Raw genomic sequence first — 23,729 nt, forward strand, 5'->3', positions numbered from 1 at the left:
TATTCTCATCCTAGTACTGTTTGCTAATACTTAACGTCCACCTTGATTTGTACATAATTCCTAGCTTAATACTGTATTTTTTTTTTAATATTTGAGATTTAAGTGGTAAGATAACCAGATAATATATATAACCAGATACTATATTTCAACCATTTTATCATTCATTTTTTTGTGTCACTGATTTTGTAATATGTAATTAACAATATTAATAATACATTTTATCTTAGTTTGCTATTTCCGGAAAGAAAAGCAATGCAAATAGTAGTGAACTAAGGAACACATTTTATTTTTTATTTGATTTAAGTTAATTGGATTATTTTACGAACGAACTTACTGTTTACTCGGCAGAGGTTTGTACAAATACTAGCCACTGTGAACATGTTATTCAATGCAATTGGAAGTGTTTCAGAAACTTTGCAAACTAGCCCCCCCCCCCCCTCCCTCCAAACCCCTTCCCAAATAGGAGTGAAACCAAGTGATTTGTATGATATCACGATAAATTATACTGATGATGCTAATTAATGACAAGGCTAAGCAAGCAATTGTCAGTAGAAAAGGAGGGGGCATTGGAAAGAGGGTGTTATGGGTACAGGAATACAGTGAAACAGAAGAAGATAAATATTACTTCACAAAATGATCCTATTCAACAACAATCGAGTGAACTGAAGAATTCACACACTAGCTGATACTGTGATTGCAGGCAACAGTATAAATGTTAACAAATCCATTTAGATTAGTGTCTTTCAAATGCAAATGATAGGTTAATAACTGAATAAAGGAGCCTTAAGTGTTTTCTCACCTTAAGATGCAAAGTATTCTCATATTTAGATTATTATTGCAGAATGTACCAATAAATTTAACGTCATCTTTAAATGGGTATCAACTTCGCAAGGTTACAAACAGCAAAAAAAAGTCAGATTGTTTGTAACAATAAATGTTTGGGTTAAAACATCGTTTTGGAGCATGGATGTTATTGAATTGAGTGGTTTTGCAGTCCAAACGAGCGTTTGTTGCACATTTTAAGCATTGCAGTTAAATATTTGTGGCTTCTAAATTCATTTTCTCTCCTCTCTTTCATGGGGTCCCGCATGTTTAGCATTCCTACCTTATAAGTTTTAATAAATTTTCAGTAATAGTCCAAGCCATCAGCTATCATATGGTGGGTAGGACACGTCAGTTAGAAACATTTATCTATGCTCTAGCGACCCTGGAAAGCGGCCAATTAAGTTTGTAAGTCAATGGAGCAATTAATTGGCACGCACCACCTTAAACGTGTTGTTGTCTGTCTCGTGCAGTTGCATTGTATTCACATACCTAATTAAAGTTAACAACCGCTAACACCACATGGAAACAAACACGCAATTCGTATAAATAGAGGGCAGCAATGCTAATTAATAACTGACTGTATCAAGTATTAGTAACATGATAAATATGCAAACTACAACTGAGGGTACTCTACCAACATATAACGATTCTAAAGATGCAGCTTTAATTTGATTTCAGAACCAAAACAACTATCTCAATGTCCTGCCTTTTCAAAGCTAAGAACTATCACAGAAAAGGAATGTAGGTTGCCCGTACATTAGGTTGGGCTTCAGAATCAGGGTCAGACTCAGAGAAACAAAAAGTACATGTTCATCAACACATTGTAACTGTTCTCATCACTCGTGAAATATATATCTCTGTGGCCCAAAAAAGAAATGTAAAATGTCCGTCTTAAAGTTGCTCGGTCTACTTTGCCACAGGAGTGAGTTTAGTTGTTATAACTGTTAGAATTATGATTGGGCGTCGCTCATGACATCAACAAGAAAAGAATTATAAGATCACAAAATTACACACTATTTTCTGTCAAATACACATCAGAAATGATCATTTAACTGGAAATTGCGTATCATGCCGTATTGGCAGCTTTGAAATTTTGACCCAAGTGCTGTGAAGTATGTGTACAGAAGTGTTAGCCTATTACGTACGGTCAAGTCCGAGGTATGAGGGGCAAAATGACAGCCTTATTTTCAAACACTTTATTTCATTTATTTCATGTTTTATTCAGATTTTCAAACAGTTCTTTCATTTATTTTATAATTGTTTATATCCAGGGTCACTTTTGTTCTAATTTGCCCTGCCAAAACCATCCTCTACACCAACACCTCGCCGTGCAAGGCTTCTTTCTTGTAACTGAGCAGCCTACAATGATATCCTATGGAATATCCTATGCAACATGATGGTTTTCTCCAGACAATTGGTAGCGATATTTGAAACATGGCTTTGAACCCTGGTTGCTAACTAGTTGACAGACAGTTCATTGGTTGATTCAATGTAACAGAAACATTGTATTTAGCTGCCCATGCTGGGCGTATTCGAATATAATATATATGAAGGGGAAATTAGGATATTGTAGGCTACCTCAGATAATGTTGTACAATTTGTGGGTGCATAATGACAGACCAAAGTGTCCCTTCAGGTCCCTTCAGATCCCTACAATGGTGATAGCTCTCTAATAATGAAAGATTTTATAGGCCTATGCGTCAAATTAGAACTTCACTCGGAGTATGCAGGGCGGATCTAGATTTTTAAAAAAAAGAGGAGATTTATTCAGGCTCGTAGCCGGACTTAGTATTGAAGGGGGGAGGCAAGATATTTTTCCGGGTGGGGAGGGGTGATATGTTTGTGACATTATCTAAGCGGAGTTACATCAAGTGAACATACCATTATTTTGAGATTTCATGCTTAACGTAACTAGCGAACTGTACGCTCTCCTCAGCCCGCTCTTAGGTGTTAGAAGGAATGAATGACAGGTTATTACCGAATGATGGCTTCTTTCTTCTTCAACTCGAAATCATTGGTAGGCTATTATAATATGACTGACTGACGTTGCGCGTTGGATAGGTGTAACCTTAATAACGTTTACCAAAACAATCCCATGGCCAGCCAATTGGTTTTCTACGGTAAGATAATCGCTGACAGCTTAGGGCAGAATAAGGTGTTTCTGGAGTGAGGGATGAATTTATCCAAAACTTGTCGAAATTGTTGTGGAAAGTTTCCGGTCATTGCACTTTGTCAGCTTGTAACTTCTGATGAATACGAAGAGAATCCTGGACCGCCGTATCTCTGCATACATCGAGCTAGTTTCCTTCCGGTATAGAATTATTTTCACTTCCGAAAATGGGTAGGTCCGGACCAAGTGGACCCCCCCCCCCCGTGAATCGGCCCATGGTATGTTTCGATAATCACAAAAGTAAAATTCGCCTCAACCACACAAGAATTATAGTGAAAGTATTTACTATTCATTAAATTTCATTAATATCTTACTGTGTGGGAGTTTTCGGCTGTATCAGTATTATACTATCGTCTGTATTTATTTTATTGCAGTCCCAAATATATATTGCTTAAATGTGTGCAAATCCTATCTTGAACTAAAACTGCATTTGCCTGCAAATACGTACTATTGTAGTGCGCGTGTAGTGCTTGCAGTATTTGGAAGACATTTTCAGTCGTTCATCGTGTTATATTTTTGGGCGGACAACACATCAGAGAGAATAGTCATGTAGGTACCTACAAAAAGAGGGCGTTTGTGAACGTCGTGACAGACTCATAATAAGTTGGCTTTGAAGCTAGCCTCTGAAATTGCAAATATAAAGAGACTATATGTAACTTTAAGTTGTCCAGTTATGTAGGTATCGTTCACCTGGCCAGTAAGGCCAATACTGTAGCGCGCACGCGCACTTCAATAAATAGGGTTCTATTTGCTCACTCGGGATGAAACCTGATTTGTATTGATGATAACTATAGGTTATAAAATCAGTGGGTTGGAAGGTAATCGTTTACATGATGTGGATGGCGGGGGGCGGGGGGGGGGGTGTAAGTGCGAGTTTGGAGCAGGAAGTACTTACAGATTAGGTCCACTTACATCAGACGGAATGTAACTAATAACTTCTTTTCTTTCGAAACAGATTCATGACAATTTCCTTTTGGTTCCCCAAGGTTGGATATCTGTATAACGTACATATAGATCAAGTTATGGATGGCTTTCGAAACAGATTCATGACAAATTCCTTTAGGTTCCCTAAGTTTGGATATCTGTATAATGTAATTATAGATCAAGTTATAGATGGCGTGCACAGATTTCAAAGGAACCGGTTTCGGGGTATTTTACATTTCTTCGACTGAGTTAGACCGGAATATGGAACTTTATGATAATGGGGTGAATGTATAACATATTGTTAACGAGGGAGTAAGACACTGGTCTGGTTATAGGCGCCTATAACACGTCGGGAGTTCTGGGAGTCTTGCTAATTTAAACTCTCGAAGTTTTGTAAGCGTTTGAAAAGGGATGTGCACACCTAGTCGAGTGGTCTTATTATATCACTTATGAATATATACACAAATTCAAAAACAAGAAAATATCCGAATAAGCCCCCACCCTCCCCTCCCCCTTCCCGAATGAGGGATATAGTTGAGATGGGATGCCCCGTTACGAACGCCAATGGTATGGGACTACAAATTGCCTATACCGTCAAATATTGGCCAATAAGTATCAAGAGTGAATTTAGTTCAAAACAGATTTTTTTTTACAGCGAGAGAGCTATAAAAGAGTTTTACAGTGGTGAAACATTAATTTTATGGGATTATTTTAATTCTTAAGCAATGGACGAAAAGACAAATGAAAAGAAGACGTCAACGTTACCGACACTTTATTGTAGACTTTGTTAATTTTATTCAGAAATTAGTGTCACATTATCGTAATTCCATCATTATTGTTAATGACATGACATGTTCAAAATGCGTTGTCACATAGAGATATCTTAGTGTTCCCGTATTACTAGGTCGATTCATTTCTGTCCGTTCTGTCGATTTCGGACAGAGATAAGAGCACTTTTCCTCGATTACAAATATATTACAATAGTACCCGTGTAACATTCGGTGGAGAGGAGTTCTGTTGTTTTCTATACTCTGTTTCTAAAGATCACTCCACAATGACAATTTTTGTTTATCTCTACACCGGCCGTATTTTCATATCTGCATATTGTAGGCCGCAGTCGTATCCACTAAGATAACTCCAGAATATGTTCGTTCCTCGAGTTGAGCCGTCGTAGTCTCCGTTGAGGTGAGAATCAGCACAAATAGCACAGCCGCTTCCGACAGGGAAATAATCGCAATAATACTCATCCCTAGGGCAATAAGTAGGGCAATGGGAAGAAGTAATGCAATAATAATAATAACCGAACCACCAGGCTCCTCTATGCTTCTCGGCGCAGTCATAGGAACTCCACTCATCATTATCCCGGTCACGTGTGCTGAATGGTTTGTTGTTGTGCCAAGACATAGCATTATAACCTACAGATTCGAGAAATAAAACAAACTTCAAATGTTACGGGCACTTTATCGTTCCGTAATTATATTACTAATTGTTAATATTAGTGCTTTTCTGGTAAGCTGTTATTTCTGAACACATTATAAAATATTATCATTTCAGCTGTATTAACTGAAGGGTGATACCACATCAGTATATTATACACGATTTCACAGAGGAACAAAATCACATTAAATTTGCGTTGCCGAAGTCTCCATAAGGCTTTCATAACCAGGTTTGTCTACGTGTATTTGGTAAATTCCTCAATATTGTACCCTGTAAACATATGCTTATTACAAATATTACCGATAACAATCAGTAAGGTGCTATTAATATTATTGTATTTGGCATTCATTAGCAATGCCTATATTGTTCTAAACTTCCAAATCTTTATTCAGAAATGGAACGACATATTGGGAATTTTTCTGTTTTGCTTGTTGTTTTCATATGTTTATTAATTGATAGTAATTTCATCATTCAGCGTTTAGTGCCCGATGTAGTAAAATGTCTCACAATATTATTTTCAAAACTATCAAAAGTTAAAAATGTTTCCTTTACTAAAGAATGAAAATATGAAAATGCGCATTCCGGGGTCTATAGTTAAAAAAAATCATTCATACAAAAGCGATGAATCTACCTAGAACGTTTCAAAGCTACATTCCATCAATATTTATGCAAGCTATGAAACGTCTTCCTGTGTACGTCGCTGTTTTCATACTGATCACGTGGCTATCACAAAGTAGGCTAACTTGTGGTTTATAACCTTCTTGTTACTATTGATACTATTGTTACTATTAGCTATTGGCTATTTATGTTCTTTTTGTTTTGTTTATTTTATGCTTACTAATGTGTGTAAAAATAACATACTTGTATCATGTGTATTTGATAATTGTGTCCTCAGTACATCACCACATTGTGTCTTTGTCCACACAAATCCTGTAGTTCAAATTTTAGAGATGTAATGACCTTCTTTTGTTAGCACTGTCAGTCAGACTGATCACAAATGACTGTTTAAAGATATAAATATGTCACTATGTAGCTACAATTAGGCACATTCTCACTTACTTTGTCAACAATTTGAACATAAAAAGTTAATAGAAATTCTTAAACAATATGTATATGTACATATATATATATATATATATATGTGTGTGTGTGTATATATATATATATATATATATATATATATATATATATATATATAATATAATATAATATGTTACTTATTTTAGTCATTTTTAATTTTTATATGATTGATGTTCAATGTGAAAAAGTTAAGAAATAATTGCCCAGTATAGCGTATTTACTTGTCTTTCATAATTTGTAGGTATCGCAACTATATAAAATACGTTACGAGAGAAACGGAAATTGGATAGGAAGTGTAAATATGAATATAGGGATAGTAAATATATTTCAGGTTCAATATGAAGCTCCATGGAAAAGTGACTAGATGCTAAGTAGACGAATGAGTTTCACACTTGGGTGTTTGTAGCTGCCTACCTATTACTTCTAATTACCATATTTAGTGAAATATTTGCATTAGTCTTTTAAGAACTACTAACTATTAACGTGAATATTCCTTGCAGTATGTTAATCAATCGTGTGTCATTAGACATATGTAAGATCATATTTAAAAACAGGCAGATACGCATTCATTGTAAAACAATGATGAACGTAGAGAACGATATTGTTTTTTTTAGGATACATGTAACTAGAAAATTGCAAATAATAATACTAAAAATTTACAGAAATGCTAACCTGAATTTCCACTATATGATCCAATTGATAGTCGATATTTGTCCGCATCATCACTTATACTGAAGGAGGAATAGAGGGCGTAATACGATGAACTGCTTGAATCTGTGAGGTCTATCCGGAGACTGTATTCTTTTTGATTGGTAATTGCGTGTATGTAATCATTACCAAGCCAGTGATCACCTCTAGGATGTTCAAATCCGGTCTTGTATTCAGCCCAGGTACGATAGAAATCAACAGAGGCGCTTGATCGTCGCTGAATGACCTATGAATATTAAGAGAAGTATACATGTAACAGGAGTATGTGAGAAATATGTAATGTGTCTTCCACACTTTTGCAGAACAAATGAATTCAGATACATGACACTGAACTGTATCAAATGTTCGTCGGCACAACTCACCGTCCATCCTCCTCCGTTACTTTCCATCTCACAGTAAACCTGAATGCCGCTTGGCCAACCATCGGGGTAAATGGTGTAAACTCCATCACTAGAACCATCAACGTAAAGCTCTTGGCAATCCTTTGGGACTGCCTTGCGGGTACACGTAACACCGTCTCCTTCGTAGCCATCTATACAGTAACATCTACGAACGCCTTCTCTGACATCACAAGTCGCGTCATCACTACAGCGGTAACTATCTTCTACCATGAGTTGGTTATTGCTACAATTTGATCTTCTTGTACATCCTGAATTGACGTAAGACTCGCCGTTCTAAATTTAATGAGAAATATTTACAAAAGAATGTTATGACAAATTAAATCAGTTATTCTGAATTCACCATTGTGACTCACCAGACTACCGGACAAATTCACCATTCTAATTTAGAGAAAAACAATATGATTAAAGTATGAATAAGAAGGACACAAGAATTTTAGTTCTTGTTTCCGGCAAAAGAAACTGTTTGAAGAAAAATTATAACCACAAGTAAATTGGTTATCGTAAATTATTTGAAAATATAGAAACTTGCAATGAAATTTAGTATTACCAAACATTTCTTTCTTTTTTGAAACTGTCAATCAAACATTGGGCAGCTGTAATTTCTGCTTTTCATTATGAAAGTGGTTATCATTTCTGTATTTTCGAAAATTATTCACAAAACTTCATTTTTTTTCCATCCTCAATGTAAAGAATGAAAGGGAAAGGAACTAGTGACTATACTGACCATTAATACTGTCCCCTTGTCAGCAGCGAAACAGCTGCATTGGTTCTGAGGAATGCAATTCTCACCCTGAATCATGTAATCACCAACACAAACACATTTCTCTAGTTCTGTACGAGAGGTTGAGGAGATGCATGTGTCAGGGTCATCACACGTCCTCTCACATGTCTCGTTGGAGAATATCTTATTCGTTGGACACCATTCCAATTGAGATTCTAGGAAAGGAGATTGTGAATCATGCAGTAGAAGATCCACTAGTGAAGTGATGCATTCTAATAAAGTAATGTGCTAAATTAAAATAAATCTTGAAGCTATTGCCCTTTACCCAAGACTGCGTTGAGGAAAAGTATCGATAGTTCAAACTGCACTGATTTGCTAAATTCTGATATGACTTGGTAGATCATGCACTTCAATATTTAACAATATGGATGCTATAAAGTAGACATGTAGTTTGGGATCATTTTCACAGAAAAAAAATGTGAAGTGGAAAATCTGGGTAGATAGCTTTTGTATCAAAAAGACGATTTCTGATGTCGTCAAGCATAATGTTTCCAGAAACACAAAACAGAAGTCAGCACCCCACCCACCCCACCAACGGGGAGGAACTTATATTTTATTATAGGGAAGTATATTTGCATATTTGTTAGTTGATTGTTATTATTTATATAATTGAGTCACACCATGACTAATTTTAATATTGACTCACCTGCTGTTCCTCCGTAAGTTCCTACGCTTGAGATTTGATATTGCCCCCATTCATCTGAGATACGAAATTGGTCATATGTTACGTAATAAGACTGTCCTGCAGAATTCTCAAACTCAAATCTCAGTTGGTATATTTTTTGGTTCGTTAGAAAAGCTAATTTCTCATTTCCAATCCAAAACTCACTGCCAAGAAAACCAAAGCCGTTTTTGAAGTCTTGCCAATTCCTATTAAAATTTACAGAATCCAGTCGTCGCCGCTGTAACACCTGCAGTAGATATCGTATCGGAGTAGAAAGTTACTATCTCGAATTTGTATCGGTATAATCAACAGCAAAAATGTTTTTATGAATATGTTCGCTTATTAAAACAAGTACTATGTATAAATGTATAGATTTATTTTATTTTGTGACAACTTTTATTGTACCATTTGCATCTATCTAAATTGACTGTAACATCATACCCCTTAGTTCTGTAACCTAAGAATCCAACAAAGGTGCACGCGTAAGTTTCTGATCGGTGTATTATTTGAATGTATTGAAAATGCCAAATCAACTATTGCTGTTCCATACATGTTTCTGTTGCGCTTACCTGAAGTCAACATTATTAAACGTGTTTAGAACAATAATATGATTGATAATAAACTACAAAACAGACTATGCGATGACATTCCATGTAATGTGAAAGGAAACACAGTAAGGCTTACCGTCCATCCACCGTTATTGAGTTCATTATCACAGTAAGCTTCAAACGGTTCTGGGTATCCGTCTGGTTTGATGAGGTACACGCCAGATGTATTTTGGGTAGAGGAGCAGGTATTCAATACTTCCTTGCAATCTCTTGAATATTCAGGTTGTTGAAAAACAAAGTATGGGGAACCTGTGTGAAAATAAATAAAGAAGGTGATATTGATATTATGAAATTACCCCAAATATGTTTAGAATAATTTGTCTCTAATTTCAATAGATCTCTGTTCGAAGAATGTGAATATTCCAGTCTTATCGATGTCGAATAAGAAGAACTTATTTAACCGGCTATGATGCTGAATACGTCCCGTTTATTATAACAAAGAAGTCGAACAATGAAAAAAAACGCAATCATAAGCGATGTGAAAAGTTAAAAGGATGAAGTTGAAAGGAAAGCAAAAATGAAGATCAGAGTTAAGTTCCAAGCGATCAGAATGAACACTTGACATCAAATAAAATGTATTGACTAATTAAGCGTGCTTGAATACAGTGAAAACGTTATCAGCCTTACCAGTGGTTTAGGGTATTATACAAATTATTTATGAATAATAACAAGACTGGGAAATAGAGTTTTATGCATTTTTGTATGATTGTTTGAACCATTATTAGCATTGTAAACCGTCAGCCATTTGCCAGTACAATTAGATAAGGGTTACAGTTTTCAAAAGTAAGACTTTGAGTATTTTAAGTATTTTGACCTACCTGATGATTGTATCCCGACGTTTGCGACGACCTGTATTTTAAATAAAATAAATGTTACTCGAATTAATATGACAATTATCTACCTATATATATGGACATTAGAGAATGAATTATATTGGGGTTAAACAAAATGAATTACAGAATGATGGAAACTTGGTCTGCTGGGTCGACATTCTTTCCGTTCGTTTCTTTTGTTTATATTAGAACTTCAATTCAAGCTTACTTACATAAGTCACGGAATACGTCCAATCTCATATACTTAACCTTTACTGCGATTCATTTTACATTTATTAAAATAAATAAAACATGGTTTACTTTCAATCAGCTAATATCATAGTTTATCATGCAATCAGAAACAATCATTCATTCTTGTTGAGATATCAGGAAACAAACTTTGACCTGCAAACCTTTACAAGAAGACTGAATCACTTTGATGCATTATTGGCAACTAACTACCAGAACAAAGACCAGACAAAACATAAACAACTTTCTTTTCTTTGTTCGTGTCATACATGTTGGACATATCTCTCCTCACATGTATGCAGTATACGCTGTGTATTTCACTTTTGTTACAGGGAGAAATTTATACAGGTAATTATACAGCAATACATGATTCTTCTTTGAATTTATAGTGACTACATGATATTTTTCAGAGAAGATGAAAGGAAACGCCCAGCTGTTTGCATTTTGCAGCTTAAGGTGAGACATTACATACATTTAAAGTGTTTAAAAACTTTAGGAAATATCAATAACATAAAGCCCTTGGAGAAAAGCTTGCAGCAAAGACGATATTTTTCTCTGGTTAACATTGTTGTTGTTTTTCCAATCAGCACTTGATAACTTTATATATAATATTATACTATAAGCAAAATAGCAAATATTAAGTATAATGGGAGTATTGTAAGTGGTCTAAGATACTCACTAGCTACAGTTTTCTATAGCAATGGAAAATGATGACAAATTGATATTCATGCGAAATAACATACAGCGCTTTGAGTAAAGCTCGTAGCTAAGACCATTTTTTCTCTGATTAACATTGTTGTTGTTTATCCAATCAGCACTTAATAACTTCATATACAATATTATACTTAATGTAGGTTGGCTTCCAAAAAATATTAGAACAGAAATCAATCTTTCGTAGAAGTAACTATTCGGCTAGTGGAATTATACTCCGTGCTCAGTTTTGTGATTTAGACGGATGCTCTAAAAGATTATGATCACAAAAGTAACTCGGTAATTATTTAGTGACAATTGACTATATAAATATTGCTTAGCGATAAAAAAAATGATGACTAAAACTGCTCATACCCTGAGGCTAATCTACGCAGACAATGATGAATAATGTTATCAGCAAAGAACAGAGTTATTTAATTGAGCTATTATTTTGCTGACAGCGGGTGTCCCTCCTAGACAAGAAATAAGTTTAGCGAATCTACGAAGCTGCCATCTGAAATAATTCTTTCAAATTCTTTGAAAAAAACTAAATACATTAAACGTACAGTATGTAATTTAGGTTAGCAAGTACTAGATATTACTTTATTACGTAACTACCGTGAATATGGTAGGAAACATGTTCCACACTGATTGTTTAATGCTTCATTTGTTAGAAAATTGTAAAAAAAAATTCTCGGAAGATATTTAAGGGTGAATTAAATAGATGGGTCATTACACTGTTACTGGGGGAAAAAATAAGTAGAGACTCTGCCTCCTAAAGGGGAGATGGGTCATGATGGTTTACTCAACCAAAACTAGTTCGTTGGCTAAACATTGTATCTTAAAAAATGTGTTGTTTTTGCGATGGAAGAAAATAAAATGATATTAAGGAGAATTCGAAAGCTCATTTGTTCTAAAAATCTTGATCTACTTATAGATTTGACAGTTATGTACGACAAGCCAAATTTGCCGGTAACTTGAGCGATATTTTGCTGTAATTGTGTCATAATCAGACCAAGGAAAAATCATTCCAGTATGAACAAAAATTATAATGTAACTTTCTCCTAGAAGATGAGAGAAATCTCTGTTTGATTATTATTTTTTTTTTTCAATTTGACAGGCATATTGAGGCTTACCAAAAACAAACCCTTATGTTGTTTTGAAAATAGAAAATGTTGCGACATTTCTCGAAGAGTGGATTGAAAGTTACTTCTAATTGCATAGTAAGGCGTGACAGCTATTATAAATTTAAATATGGTATATTATTTGCACTCTAGCTTAGTTTTAATAGCAAAATGCATTATGTTTAGTATATTTTAACAAATGCTTTTGCAAAATGTAACTTTTACTTGAAGAGTATTTAAACAAGTAGATATCAAATTGTAACTTAATGATTTAAAACAAAAACTGACTGGAATAATTGAACATATAATGCATGTTTAAACATTGTATTTGAAGAAGAAAAAAACATAATAATATAAAGATATGAGGTTATGAAACAGGGAATATAAAATTTACAAATGAGCAACATATCTAGCAATGAATAACAGGTTTAGTTTTCCTTCTCATCCAGTGGGATATGAAATACCGACCATCGTTTCCGAACATATCATATTTTTTGTTCTTTGTTACCTGTGCTATATGAAAATGTATACACAAAACTTGGCAACAATATGTACATATATATATATATGTATGTAATGTGTATGGGAAAGCAACAGAGAAGGAAATGGTGACACGACGTTTGCATGGGTTTGCGACACGTTGAGAATTGATATAGAAATACGTTTTAGTATTGGCTTTCTAATGTTTTCTATAAAAAAATAAATTTCAAGTGTCTGAATAAGGTTGAATAAGGTTACTTAGTACTAACTCAATACAGTGAGCAAAGTGTTTCAAACAAATCAGAGAGAAACAGTGAATTCATGTTGTCATCGTTACAGATTGTAAAGTGAATCTTAAAATTTGAAAAGTGGACATTTCAAAGTTCATATTCACCCAAGGTATAAGCAGTAAATGAAACGTTTTTATCTAGAACTAAATAATTTATGCTTGGCTTTTTTTCATATTTTAAGCATGTCATTCAAATGATATAAATTTTGCTTGAACGTTTACAACCCCTTCATCGTCTATTCATGCGATGTGAGTTTGAATTAGAAATTGGCTATCTAACAGTACGATTGGTTTCTGTCGGATTGAATAGATCTAATTTAAAGGTGTGAAGAGGCATACTATTTAACTTGGCTGAGATATAGTAATAGTGTGGAAAATATCAAAAATGTGCTTTTACTTAAAATAATATACAGTATATAAAAAATTATGTTATTAAATAAGCAATACTCTATATGAAAGAAAGGAAAAGGAAAATAGGGTAAAAACTTAAACAAATTTAGAATCATTTTCTATAAGTGACTTTTGCAAGGCTTCTTTTTTTTAAATAAATGATTTTCCGAGCCTTCTTCATTTAAAGTAGCTACATGTAAACAATTTTCCAGAGTCGACAAAGCCTTTCTTAACGTCTTAATATTATATCAAGTGAATACTACTTCCTTATTTACCATGGTAAAATTGTTTGATTTTTTTGGCAGATTTATGTAAAATGAACCAAACAGATGTTTTCACGAAAGGAAAGAATTTAATCAAAATCTGAGACACTCTGTACTTTATGTTTATTGAGCACATCTATATCTATAGAAATATGAAATCATAAAACTTGGCAAGTGAAAAAAATATTTGTGTTAGAGTTTGGAAATTGTTTTGCGAGAAACAGCAGAACGGGAAATTACTTTTGTACAGATAAGAGTCACATTACGGTGTAATATGATCTAAATAATTATACAGAATGCAATGAAAATACAATACTGTGTGTGAAGAAATTAAGTTTATCTTAAATACACTGCGTTAATAAATGATTCACAAAGCAGTTACAAGTGTACCGTGTAATCGCGAAGTAAAATAAAGTTAAGCTTTTGTCTTTTCCTAGTTACAGAAACTACAGTTGCTCCTGAATTATGAGTCACATTTAATGATGTCAAGTTCTCTACAAGTTGTAGCTACACAATTAAACTTGCCCAAATTAAATTTTAAAATTGATATAAATTGTCAAAGACAAGTCAGATATTTGTCAAACTAGTCTAGCAACTGCGTCTTGCTAGTTTTCTAAGATGTGAGAAGTAAGATGTTGAATTCAAAATATATGAACATGAAATGGTGAGACGTACTTTGTTTAAAAGAAACTTAGTTAGTATATCTTTGGTATAGGCAATTCATTATAATTAATTGAGGTATGTTTGCTAATTAGAGGCTTCAATAGATCGCAAATGCGCATTATGCATAGCGTAGTTGAAATTACCTATGAAAATTCATATATTTTAATTTATTAAAGGAGCCAATTGTGTAATAAAGTGATTCAAATGATTCGAGTATCAAAGGGATCAGTGATTTAAATTATTGAGTTTCATGAATTTGCTATAACAAAGAGAATAAACTGATGTGGTCAAGATAATTTTGATGAAAAAAATATAAATATTAAGTACCATATACTATTCACAGCAGTGACTTGTAGTCTTATTTTAAAGTTGTTCACGCCTTAAAATATAAAAAAAAAATGAATAATGCTCCAATATTATGCTGATTAAGTTTTAGGAAATATGGTGAACGAATATAGATTGATAAATTTAACTTAGTTTGAAATAAAATTGAACTTAGCGACATACTTTGTAGAACTATTGGGAATAAGAGAGTATAACGTTTTCAATAAATTCTCGTTCGTTGCAGAAATGTTCATTTGTAAGCTAATATTACGCAAAATAATGAAATGATAACTGTAAGAGACATACCGTGCACAATTAATTTATCAGGTAATTGCATTCAAAACGAATGAAACTCTGCGAGTATTTTTTTAAGACGTGGACATTTGGAAAGAAACTGTTAAAATATATACATTAAATCTTGCCGAGGGGCTAAAAATCCATTTGGAATTTGGAGGTTACTAGAGATTCTTAAGAAAGAAAGACTATACTTACAGTAAAGGAGAGTGCTGTAAATTGCAATTGAATTTAAAATGCAGTTTAAAATGCAGTGTATCTTCCTTAATTTTATAACTAATATCAACGTTTGTAACGAGTAACATGTACTCGTTTTTATAGAGGTTTTTGTTCCATTCTATTACAGAGAATTCATGTATACAGGTTGACGAAGATGCACAACAGGTGTTTTGTCTAGAAAGAGTCAAGTAATTGCAGCAGTATTTGATACGACCACAAGTTGAAAGCGTTTCCCTTTTACGAAGGACATATTAAATTTAGTCGAACATCAGAACATATTGATAGCTGTACACGTCAAAATTTAGAGAGAAAAATAGTTGAAATATATGAGATGAAAAGCAAAGTTTTAAAGACTTACCATTTCTGATCCAAGTGAATTCCATAGCGTCAACACTGTCAAGAAACTTTGACAAACTTGTCTGCATCGAAATTTTGCCATGATTACAGCGAATAAATTCTTAAGTAGAAAAGTTTAGGAGAACGATCGTATCTGAAGCGTGAGATGGTTATGACATAGACGCTTGAGGGTGACCATCCAACGACTGAAATGACAGGCATGCTACGGATGCTCATCCATTCCATTGTATGAAAAATATGAACTTTGTTACTGCGCATGATCTTATCGGAAAAGTCGATAAGACCATTTTAGGCGTCCGTTAACGAGGCGTGTCAAGTGACAATGGAAAAGAAGTATAACGTTCAAGTTGCTGTTCAACAAGTAGTGGAAAATTCCTGTAAAGGGTATTTAGTGCGTTTGTTCCATCTAATTTTAGAATCGGGTGGTATTTTTCGCTGTTTTATTCGTGTTGAATTCTATTGCACTTATTTTTGCAATACACATTTTACACTTTAGCAGTATAGCCAATAGACTAAATGTCATGGATTCTTCTTTCAGTTTCCTTTATTTAACGTTTACTTTACTCTAATCTATATAAAATCAGGTTAATGCCAGGTTTAACGTTCGTTACCTATAGTTGTGAAAAGTTGTTTTCGTGTTTATCAGTATCAAAAGGGAACCAAAAAATAAGGGTCAACTTTAGAAATATTACCCTACTTCGTACAACTGAACATAGGGTGTTGCTGCTTCTCTACACTTATAAGCATGTACCAGAAGAGAGGTAGGTAGCAATAACATCTCATGGAAAAGCATCAACTGTTTTTACCTTACACGTCTTTCCTGTAGGGCTCGATGATGAATAATTGTAATATTACGTTTGGAATAATTCCAAAAGCTGATTCAAGAATGATTCCAGGGTTTGCAAATTGAATACGAAGTTTGCTATTCTTCATGCATTAATCAGGTTAATGGTGATGGGGGAAGTCTGTTCATATCAGGATTTAACGCAGTTAAATCTCAGCTTTCAACAGTTACGTAATGCAGTTGTGTTATTTATTAGGTAATTTGCCCAGTTTACATTGTATTCCTGGTCTTATTGGAATGGATTTACCTAAAATATTTGGTGACAAAGTTAACGTAAGCGATCCACTCTGTTTTTATTCTCACTCGTTCGGAGTTGTCGAGTCAAGTCGTGGTTTTCCCTTTCCCGCAGTATTACGTTGTTTTATTGCAAATAGTGGTATTTGAACTTAATTTGATATTGCAAATTAAGTTAAAAACAGGATTCCTGATTTAGTTCAATGGTTAATTGAAAGGTAGGTTTTGTCTACATTATTCGTAATAATGTTAAAAATAAATAAGTAAGTTATAACAACGGTATCTTTCAATTTTTTTCGGTGCGTTCCATCCTTTTTATGCTGCCTCACACATGTATTACCACAATAACTAGCAAACATACAGAACCTCCGTAGCGTCTGTGTAGTATAACTTTAAAATAACATTTTTTTAATGTTAATCATAAACAAGAAAAATGCAAAACACTTCACCAAATTAAATACTAATATGAACAACAGGTTAGCAAAAAGTACAATTAAATACTGTAAACTTTGCGGATGCCTATTGGTGAAACATATATGCGTTGAAACAAGACTAAAATGTAGTTGTGTCGCCCATTTCAAAATTGTTAAACCCTGATGAACACTAGTAATGTTTCTATCCTCTCTTGATCCCGAAAGTTGATCTTCAAATCGAATTGACAGTACTTTCTGGCTTCTCATTTCATGTCTAGTTTCAAGACTGCCAGGCGATCATCAGACAACTGAACGTAAACTTAAACGTTCATGTGTTCTATTCCTGTCTGATGCGGTTGGGCGCTTTGTAACCGTGGCGACAGTTTGACATGAGCTATTTTTGTTTATTTTGTGTTTGCCGCGTAGGATTGCCAGCCTTCCTGCTGTAGCATTGCATTGTCTAGTAGTTCAAATTGCTGGTCCGCTTGGTGATCATTGAATTATGGGATTTTGTAATAGATGTCATATATTTCGTACAGCTATATGCAAATATATAGGCCAATATATATAGGCCTATATATATATATATATATGTATATATATATATATATATATATGAATATATATATATATATACATATTTATATATATATATATATATATATATATATATATATACATACATACATATATATATATATATATATATATATATATATGTATATATATATATATATATATATATATATATATATATATATATATATAGACATGTCTGATGGCGTGTGTTGGAAAGTAAGATATATCCACAAGAAAAAAAGAGGAAAAATGATGCTTTCATTTCCAACGTTATTACTTAAAACGTTAAATCGGTTACCAAATATTTCGAGCGTTTACACGGCTATTCTTCAGTTGCAGTAATGAAATGGAAGAAACTTCATTGGTATTTAGCTTAGCATGTATACTCTTAAAAGAGAGATCTCTGTTGTGCTCATTGTTGTGTGTGTTGAGGCGTAAGATGATTCTTAGTGTCCGGTTGCTTCTTTCATGAGCGGTTTTGAAGAAGCCATAGAGAATGACAAATTTGAGGTCAGATAATTTTTGATTGGGAAGATTAGCGTGTTCAGCAACAGGGAAACCTGGGTTATTTTTTGCGGATACTTAGTTTGTGATTGTTGAAGCGAAGCCTGAACTTAGTGCTGGTTTCGCCAATATGGGTGACCTGGGGGCATTTGCAACAATACAGGAGGTAGATGACTTTGGCTGAGTCGCAACCAAATCTACCAGGTCTCAGAGTGGTGCATGAGGCCGGGTGGAGGAAAGCGGGGGAGGGGTCGAGGTGTGTGCACACCAAGCATCTAGGTTTGTTACAGGGGATGTTACCACTGTCAGGCTCATTACTGGGTGGGGCGAGATTAGTTCGAACCAGCACTGATCGGATGTTACGTGCTTGTCTATAGGCAATGACAGGGGGGCTTTGAAAAGTTCAGCTATTGTAGGGTCAGAACCTAGAGTGCCCCAAGATTGTTTGATTTCATTGAAAGGGGGCAAAGGGAGGGTGGTAGGAGGGGTAGTCTATCAGAATCAGATTTGTTCCGATATGTTAGGAGACTAGATCGTTGTAGAGACAGACCCGTTTGAGGTGGTAGTTAAGTAGTGGGTAAGGGTATCCCCTTTGAGGAAGAAATCAAGCAGTTCAATGGCCTTATTAAGAAACGTTTGGTCACGTGAGCAGATACCCGGTATCTGAGTTACTGGCTGTGGACAATGGAATTTTTGTTGTGGAGGGAACGAAAACTATTAAAGTGGAGATAAGAGTGCCTATCAGTTGGTTTGGCATACACCGATGTCTCTATTTTGTGATCTTCGATTGTATATATATATATATATATATATATATATATATATATATATATGATTGATATGAAATGAATTATTCTTTAAAATGAGGTTCTTCAGCACTTCTGTAATTGGAGCTGTTATACCGGTGGTATACGAGCTGTATGTCGCTATACACTGCTGTGGTTCGTAACATATCCATAGTATGACTGTGGGTCCTAAATACTTGATCTCTTCTGTTTACAGTATAGCGCTGTTAATATCTCAATGTGCTACTTGTCAAGATATGTTTAAATGACTTCGTCTTCAATAATTACGAGAAGAATCGCATAGAGTTATTCTATTTCGGAGATTCCTGATAGATTGATGACGAGTCATGTACAAATGTTAAACGAACGGTAATCAAACGTTGGTAAAATGTGTTATTTATGGCCTGTTAAAGAAAACGTGTGTAAGTTTTGTGTCAGTAAGGGTGTACGCAGGTGCACAGGACTGTCCGTTAGAGATACCTCAAAGCTTTCAGCATTTTCTGGAATGCATTTGTGAAAGCACGCGCGGGCTGTTGATCGTGTAATCTGACATCACGTGATCGTGTTGAAGTAGTAAAAAAATCAGTAATAATGCGTGTAAGGCAGTTCTTTCATGATGTACCCAAGACTTGCTGCGGGTCTTGGCGATTGATGCTGGACCTACCTCAGTTGTGTTCACACACTCATTCTTTTTACCTGTGAAAGTTGCAATTCAATGCAATCCTTCCCATTAGGATTATAGCTAAAAGTCCCCTTTTTCCTTGTTTTGACTTTGACCTCCGATGCTGGCTTTGACCTTAGTTACCATGGTAACCACATATTTGATTTGACTTGAAATATTCACCTGTGAATTTTGAAGTGTGAATGTGAATGTGCTGAAGTTGTGAATCTGGAAGTCAAATTAATAGTTCGCTTCGAGGGATAGCAAAAGCTTGCTTCGAGCATAGTTTGATGCGTGACATTTGACCTTTAGTTGACCTTCAACCTCTGTTACCATGGTAACCACATATTTAATGCTTTACATGCTCATAATGTCTCTGAAGGTTGCATTTTAATTCAATACTTAAAATAATAATAATGATAATAACAAATATGTATAATACGTTCGTATCCATCCAGAAATTGGCACTCGGGCCTCAAAAACCAATGAACTTCTATACAAAATTAATATACAGTGTCCATGAAAGCTTGTCGCATAAGGTAAGTTGCTTTTTAGAGAAGGATACACTATTAGCCTTTATGATTCAAGTGGAAACATATTCTACATTCACGGTGGAGTAACTGTAAAGATCCTCCTCCAATAAAAGCGTGGCTATACAAATTCAAATTCTGCTAGATCGAAGAAAATAACCTGAGAAATCTGTTCAAGACTCCTTTTTCCAGCTGGTTGTATACACTATTTTGCAAAATCACAGTTTAAATACTGAACTATGGGTTACTCTTACCTAATATTATGTCTTTGAACGAAAGCAATGATAGTTCTTACAGCTAGTCAAGCCGTGTTGTTCTAACTACGGCCAATCTGTCGCGAGGGTAACAAGTATCGGCACGCCCCGTGATCAAGAGATGATGATTTTGATAATGACTTTAAAGATCGTAAATTTGTCATAATTATTGACGTCTCCTTTGCATTACTAAATCAAACACACGAGGAACATTTAACGCATGAGAATAACACCAGGCGTTATTGCAAAAGAATCAGGATGTTGTAGTAAGGCCGTAATTTATTTTAAAAAAGAACATGCCAGTGACATGGCGTGTTATGCATGAACCCACCCAATTGTGTTCATACATTTGAGTTTCATAAGTCCGGGTTGGTGCAAGGGGGAGGAAGAGGGTTGGGAGAGTGTGTTCGTCAACGACTCATCACCTTAAATGTTGGTAATAAAAGGAAATATTATAAAGTTACTGAATTAAAACAGCTGGTGTTGCCCAGCTTCCTTATGTATCCGTATCTATCTGGCCGCTGAATGAGAAGTAGAGGGCGACATGAACTTATTGAATAAGTAGCTGCGTTCGACTGGAAGACTCGAGACGACCAGATGACCCGATCTACCTCACACAGAAAGTAAGCAACTCATACCATGAATTTGTCGTGTGTAAAAGTGGCAAGTGTGATGCACAGTTTCTATGTCTAGTAACAGTGTAGGCTATGAAGGAAAGTTAATGTACACGCCATGGCAATTTCTGGCGAACAAACAAGTTTGAACACATACGCATTGTCACATGTATGACGAATTACTGGTTTTCCGTTCGAGTGAGCTAGTCACCATGCTAGTGCGTTAACGGGTACCAACTTGACCGAATAACTACTCCAGTCTAGAAGTGTGATGCAACTAGTGATACCTATTAGAAGATTGTTAATTGCGTTCCGAGTATTCACTTATTCAATTGAACTACTAAGTAGGGGATACCAATGAGCATTGTCACAAGATCAATAAGACAGGTCGGAAAATTAAACAGCAATAGAACTATAAATTCTTAGATAAACAATCAGGGGGTAATTTCAAGCATTCAGCCATAACATTTCTGTCTGTTCTTTACCCGGAAAGTATTGTGAGTAAAATTAATCTAACAGTACTGGGCGAAGGAAACCACTATTCATAGTAATACTTATGTTACTTTAGAACATTCAGACTATAGGATGGGAGTGAGAAAAGTTTACTTTTAATATCTTTGTGACAATATTAAAAGTAAACCTGTCAAGTACCGACATATTAGAAAAAAAATGCGCTATTTAAGATTTATCAAAGTTCCCAGATATGTTGGTAACACAATTGAGCAAGTAGTTCCTTATGTTAATATTGGCTAATGTTATTTCATTCGTAATGGAAAACGTGACACATGAAAAGAAGAGGTCAATTTTATATTTTCTTTATTTTTCATGGGATTTTACATCTTGCAATTGATTTTAAAATTATTTTTCCTCTTTTATTTGGATTTTTTTTCTAAATGTAATGTCATGTATATAATTAGTTTAGCAAAAAGAGACAAATTGATGTCGGCGTATACCACGGTCGATTCACTGTATTTCGCTGTGCTGATATCATGCACATATGAGAATCATGCATCGGTTGAAGAAAGGGCGCATCATGGCCCATGAGACATCGGTAAGAGCTCTTACGTTTGAAATAACATGACACGTTAACTTGTTGTGACTTTGTCTTAATCTTGATTTTCAACAGCAGGTAGCCACTCTTCAATTACACCGATCTACACTGGTCGTATTTTCATTTCTGTGTATTGCAAGTTGCACTCATATCCACTAAGATATCTCCAGTAGTTGTTCGTGCCTCGAGTGGAGCTGTCGTAGTCTCCGTTGAGGTGAGAAGGTGGCAAACTCCTACTAGCGTCTATATCAATCCGCGGCAAGTGTTCTCCTTCAGGAAAAGTGCCAATTAGGAGCAGGAGAACAACTTTTTTGCTATGTTATCAATTAGGATGTGCTTTTTTGTGGCTTTGATGTTAAAGAACATGAATGGTTAAAAAGTTGGGTCAATTGAGGCAATTTTAGACCCCTTTAGGCCTCCAAGGAGCAGCGTAGGAAATTTGCTTACCACTGAGTGGAGAGGTTTGTTTACAAGTGACGAAAAGTTCCGGCTGTCGTAGCAAAAAATCTGCATGGTCATGGTACGGAAAATTGATGGTGCCATGAAAGGCCAACTTGTCAGCTATCCAGTGATGGGTAGCGTTTAGCAAGTAAAAACTTCTATCTAGGCTTAGAGAAGACATTACTTTTGTGATTTAGTGTGTAAGTCAATGGGGCTTTTAATGGGCGTATGCTACCAGAATAAGCGCACCTACCACAGCCGTCTCCGACAGGGAAATGCTCGCAATAATAATCAGAGGTACGGCAATAGGAATTAGACCTATCATGATCATGATTCCCGAACCGCCAGGCTCCTCGATGTTTCCCAGCGCAGTCAAAATCACTCCACCCGTCATTATCTTCGTCACGGTTGCTGAATGGTTTGTTGTTGCTAAACGACATAGCAACAAAACCTACGGATTCGAGAAAAAGATTTCAAACGTTACGTGCACTCCATCGTTACGTAATTTGTATACTAATTGTTACTATTAGCACTTTTTCTAGTAACCTGTTATTTCTTGAAGCAATACAAAAAATATTATTTCAGATGTATTAACTGAAGGAATATACCACATCAGTCAATTATACGGAAGAAAAAAAGGAAAGCCGTAGCTTGGCGTTGCCATTTATTTTTGTAAAACTTTCACTAACAGGTTTCTTCCTTCGTGTATTTAGTAAATTGCTCAATTTTGTCCCATGTAAACATTTGTTTATTTCGAATATTTCCAATAACTAGTAGTGAGGTGTTCCTAATAGTATTGTATTTGACAATCATTAGCAATAACTATATTGATCTAAACTTTCCAAACTTAATTCAGAAATGGAAACCGAAAATTGGGAATTTATTTGTGTTTGCTTGTTGTTTTCATCATTTCATTAAGTTGATAGTAATTTGATCATTCAGTGTTTAGTTCCCGATATAGTAAAGTTTCTTACGATGTTAGTTTCCCAATTCTCAAAGTTAAATGTATTCTCTTAGCTAGAATTTTTTAGAGGGCTGGCCAATTTCATAGGTTTCGCTAGTACACC

At 34.9% G+C, this 23,729-nt stretch overlaps 1 protein-coding gene across 1 annotated transcript; it reads right to left on the reverse strand.

The window, feature by feature from the left end:
• Positions 1–4,990: 4,990 nt before the first annotated feature.
• LOC139974287 (uncharacterized) lies at positions 4,991–15,909 on the reverse strand. The gene is made up of 8 exons (XM_071981314.1): positions 15,754–15,909; positions 10,417–10,447; positions 9,675–9,847; positions 8,973–9,237; positions 8,270–8,481; positions 7,507–7,818; positions 7,109–7,370; positions 4,991–5,334 (listed from the first exon to the last, which is right to left on the reverse strand). The coding sequence occupies exons 1-8, from the start codon at positions 15,832–15,834 to the stop codon at positions 4,994–4,996; spliced, it is 1,677 nt and encodes a 558-aa protein (XP_071837415.1). The 5' UTR covers positions 15,835–15,909; the 3' UTR covers positions 4,991–4,993.
• Positions 15,910–23,729: the final 7,820 nt, after the last annotated feature.

This window comes from Apostichopus japonicus, chromosome 9 (assembly GCF_037975245.1).
Source record: "Apostichopus japonicus isolate 1M-3 chromosome 9, ASM3797524v1, whole genome shotgun sequence".
NCBI lineage: Eukaryota > Metazoa > Echinodermata > Holothuroidea > Aspidochirotida > Stichopodidae > Apostichopus > Apostichopus japonicus.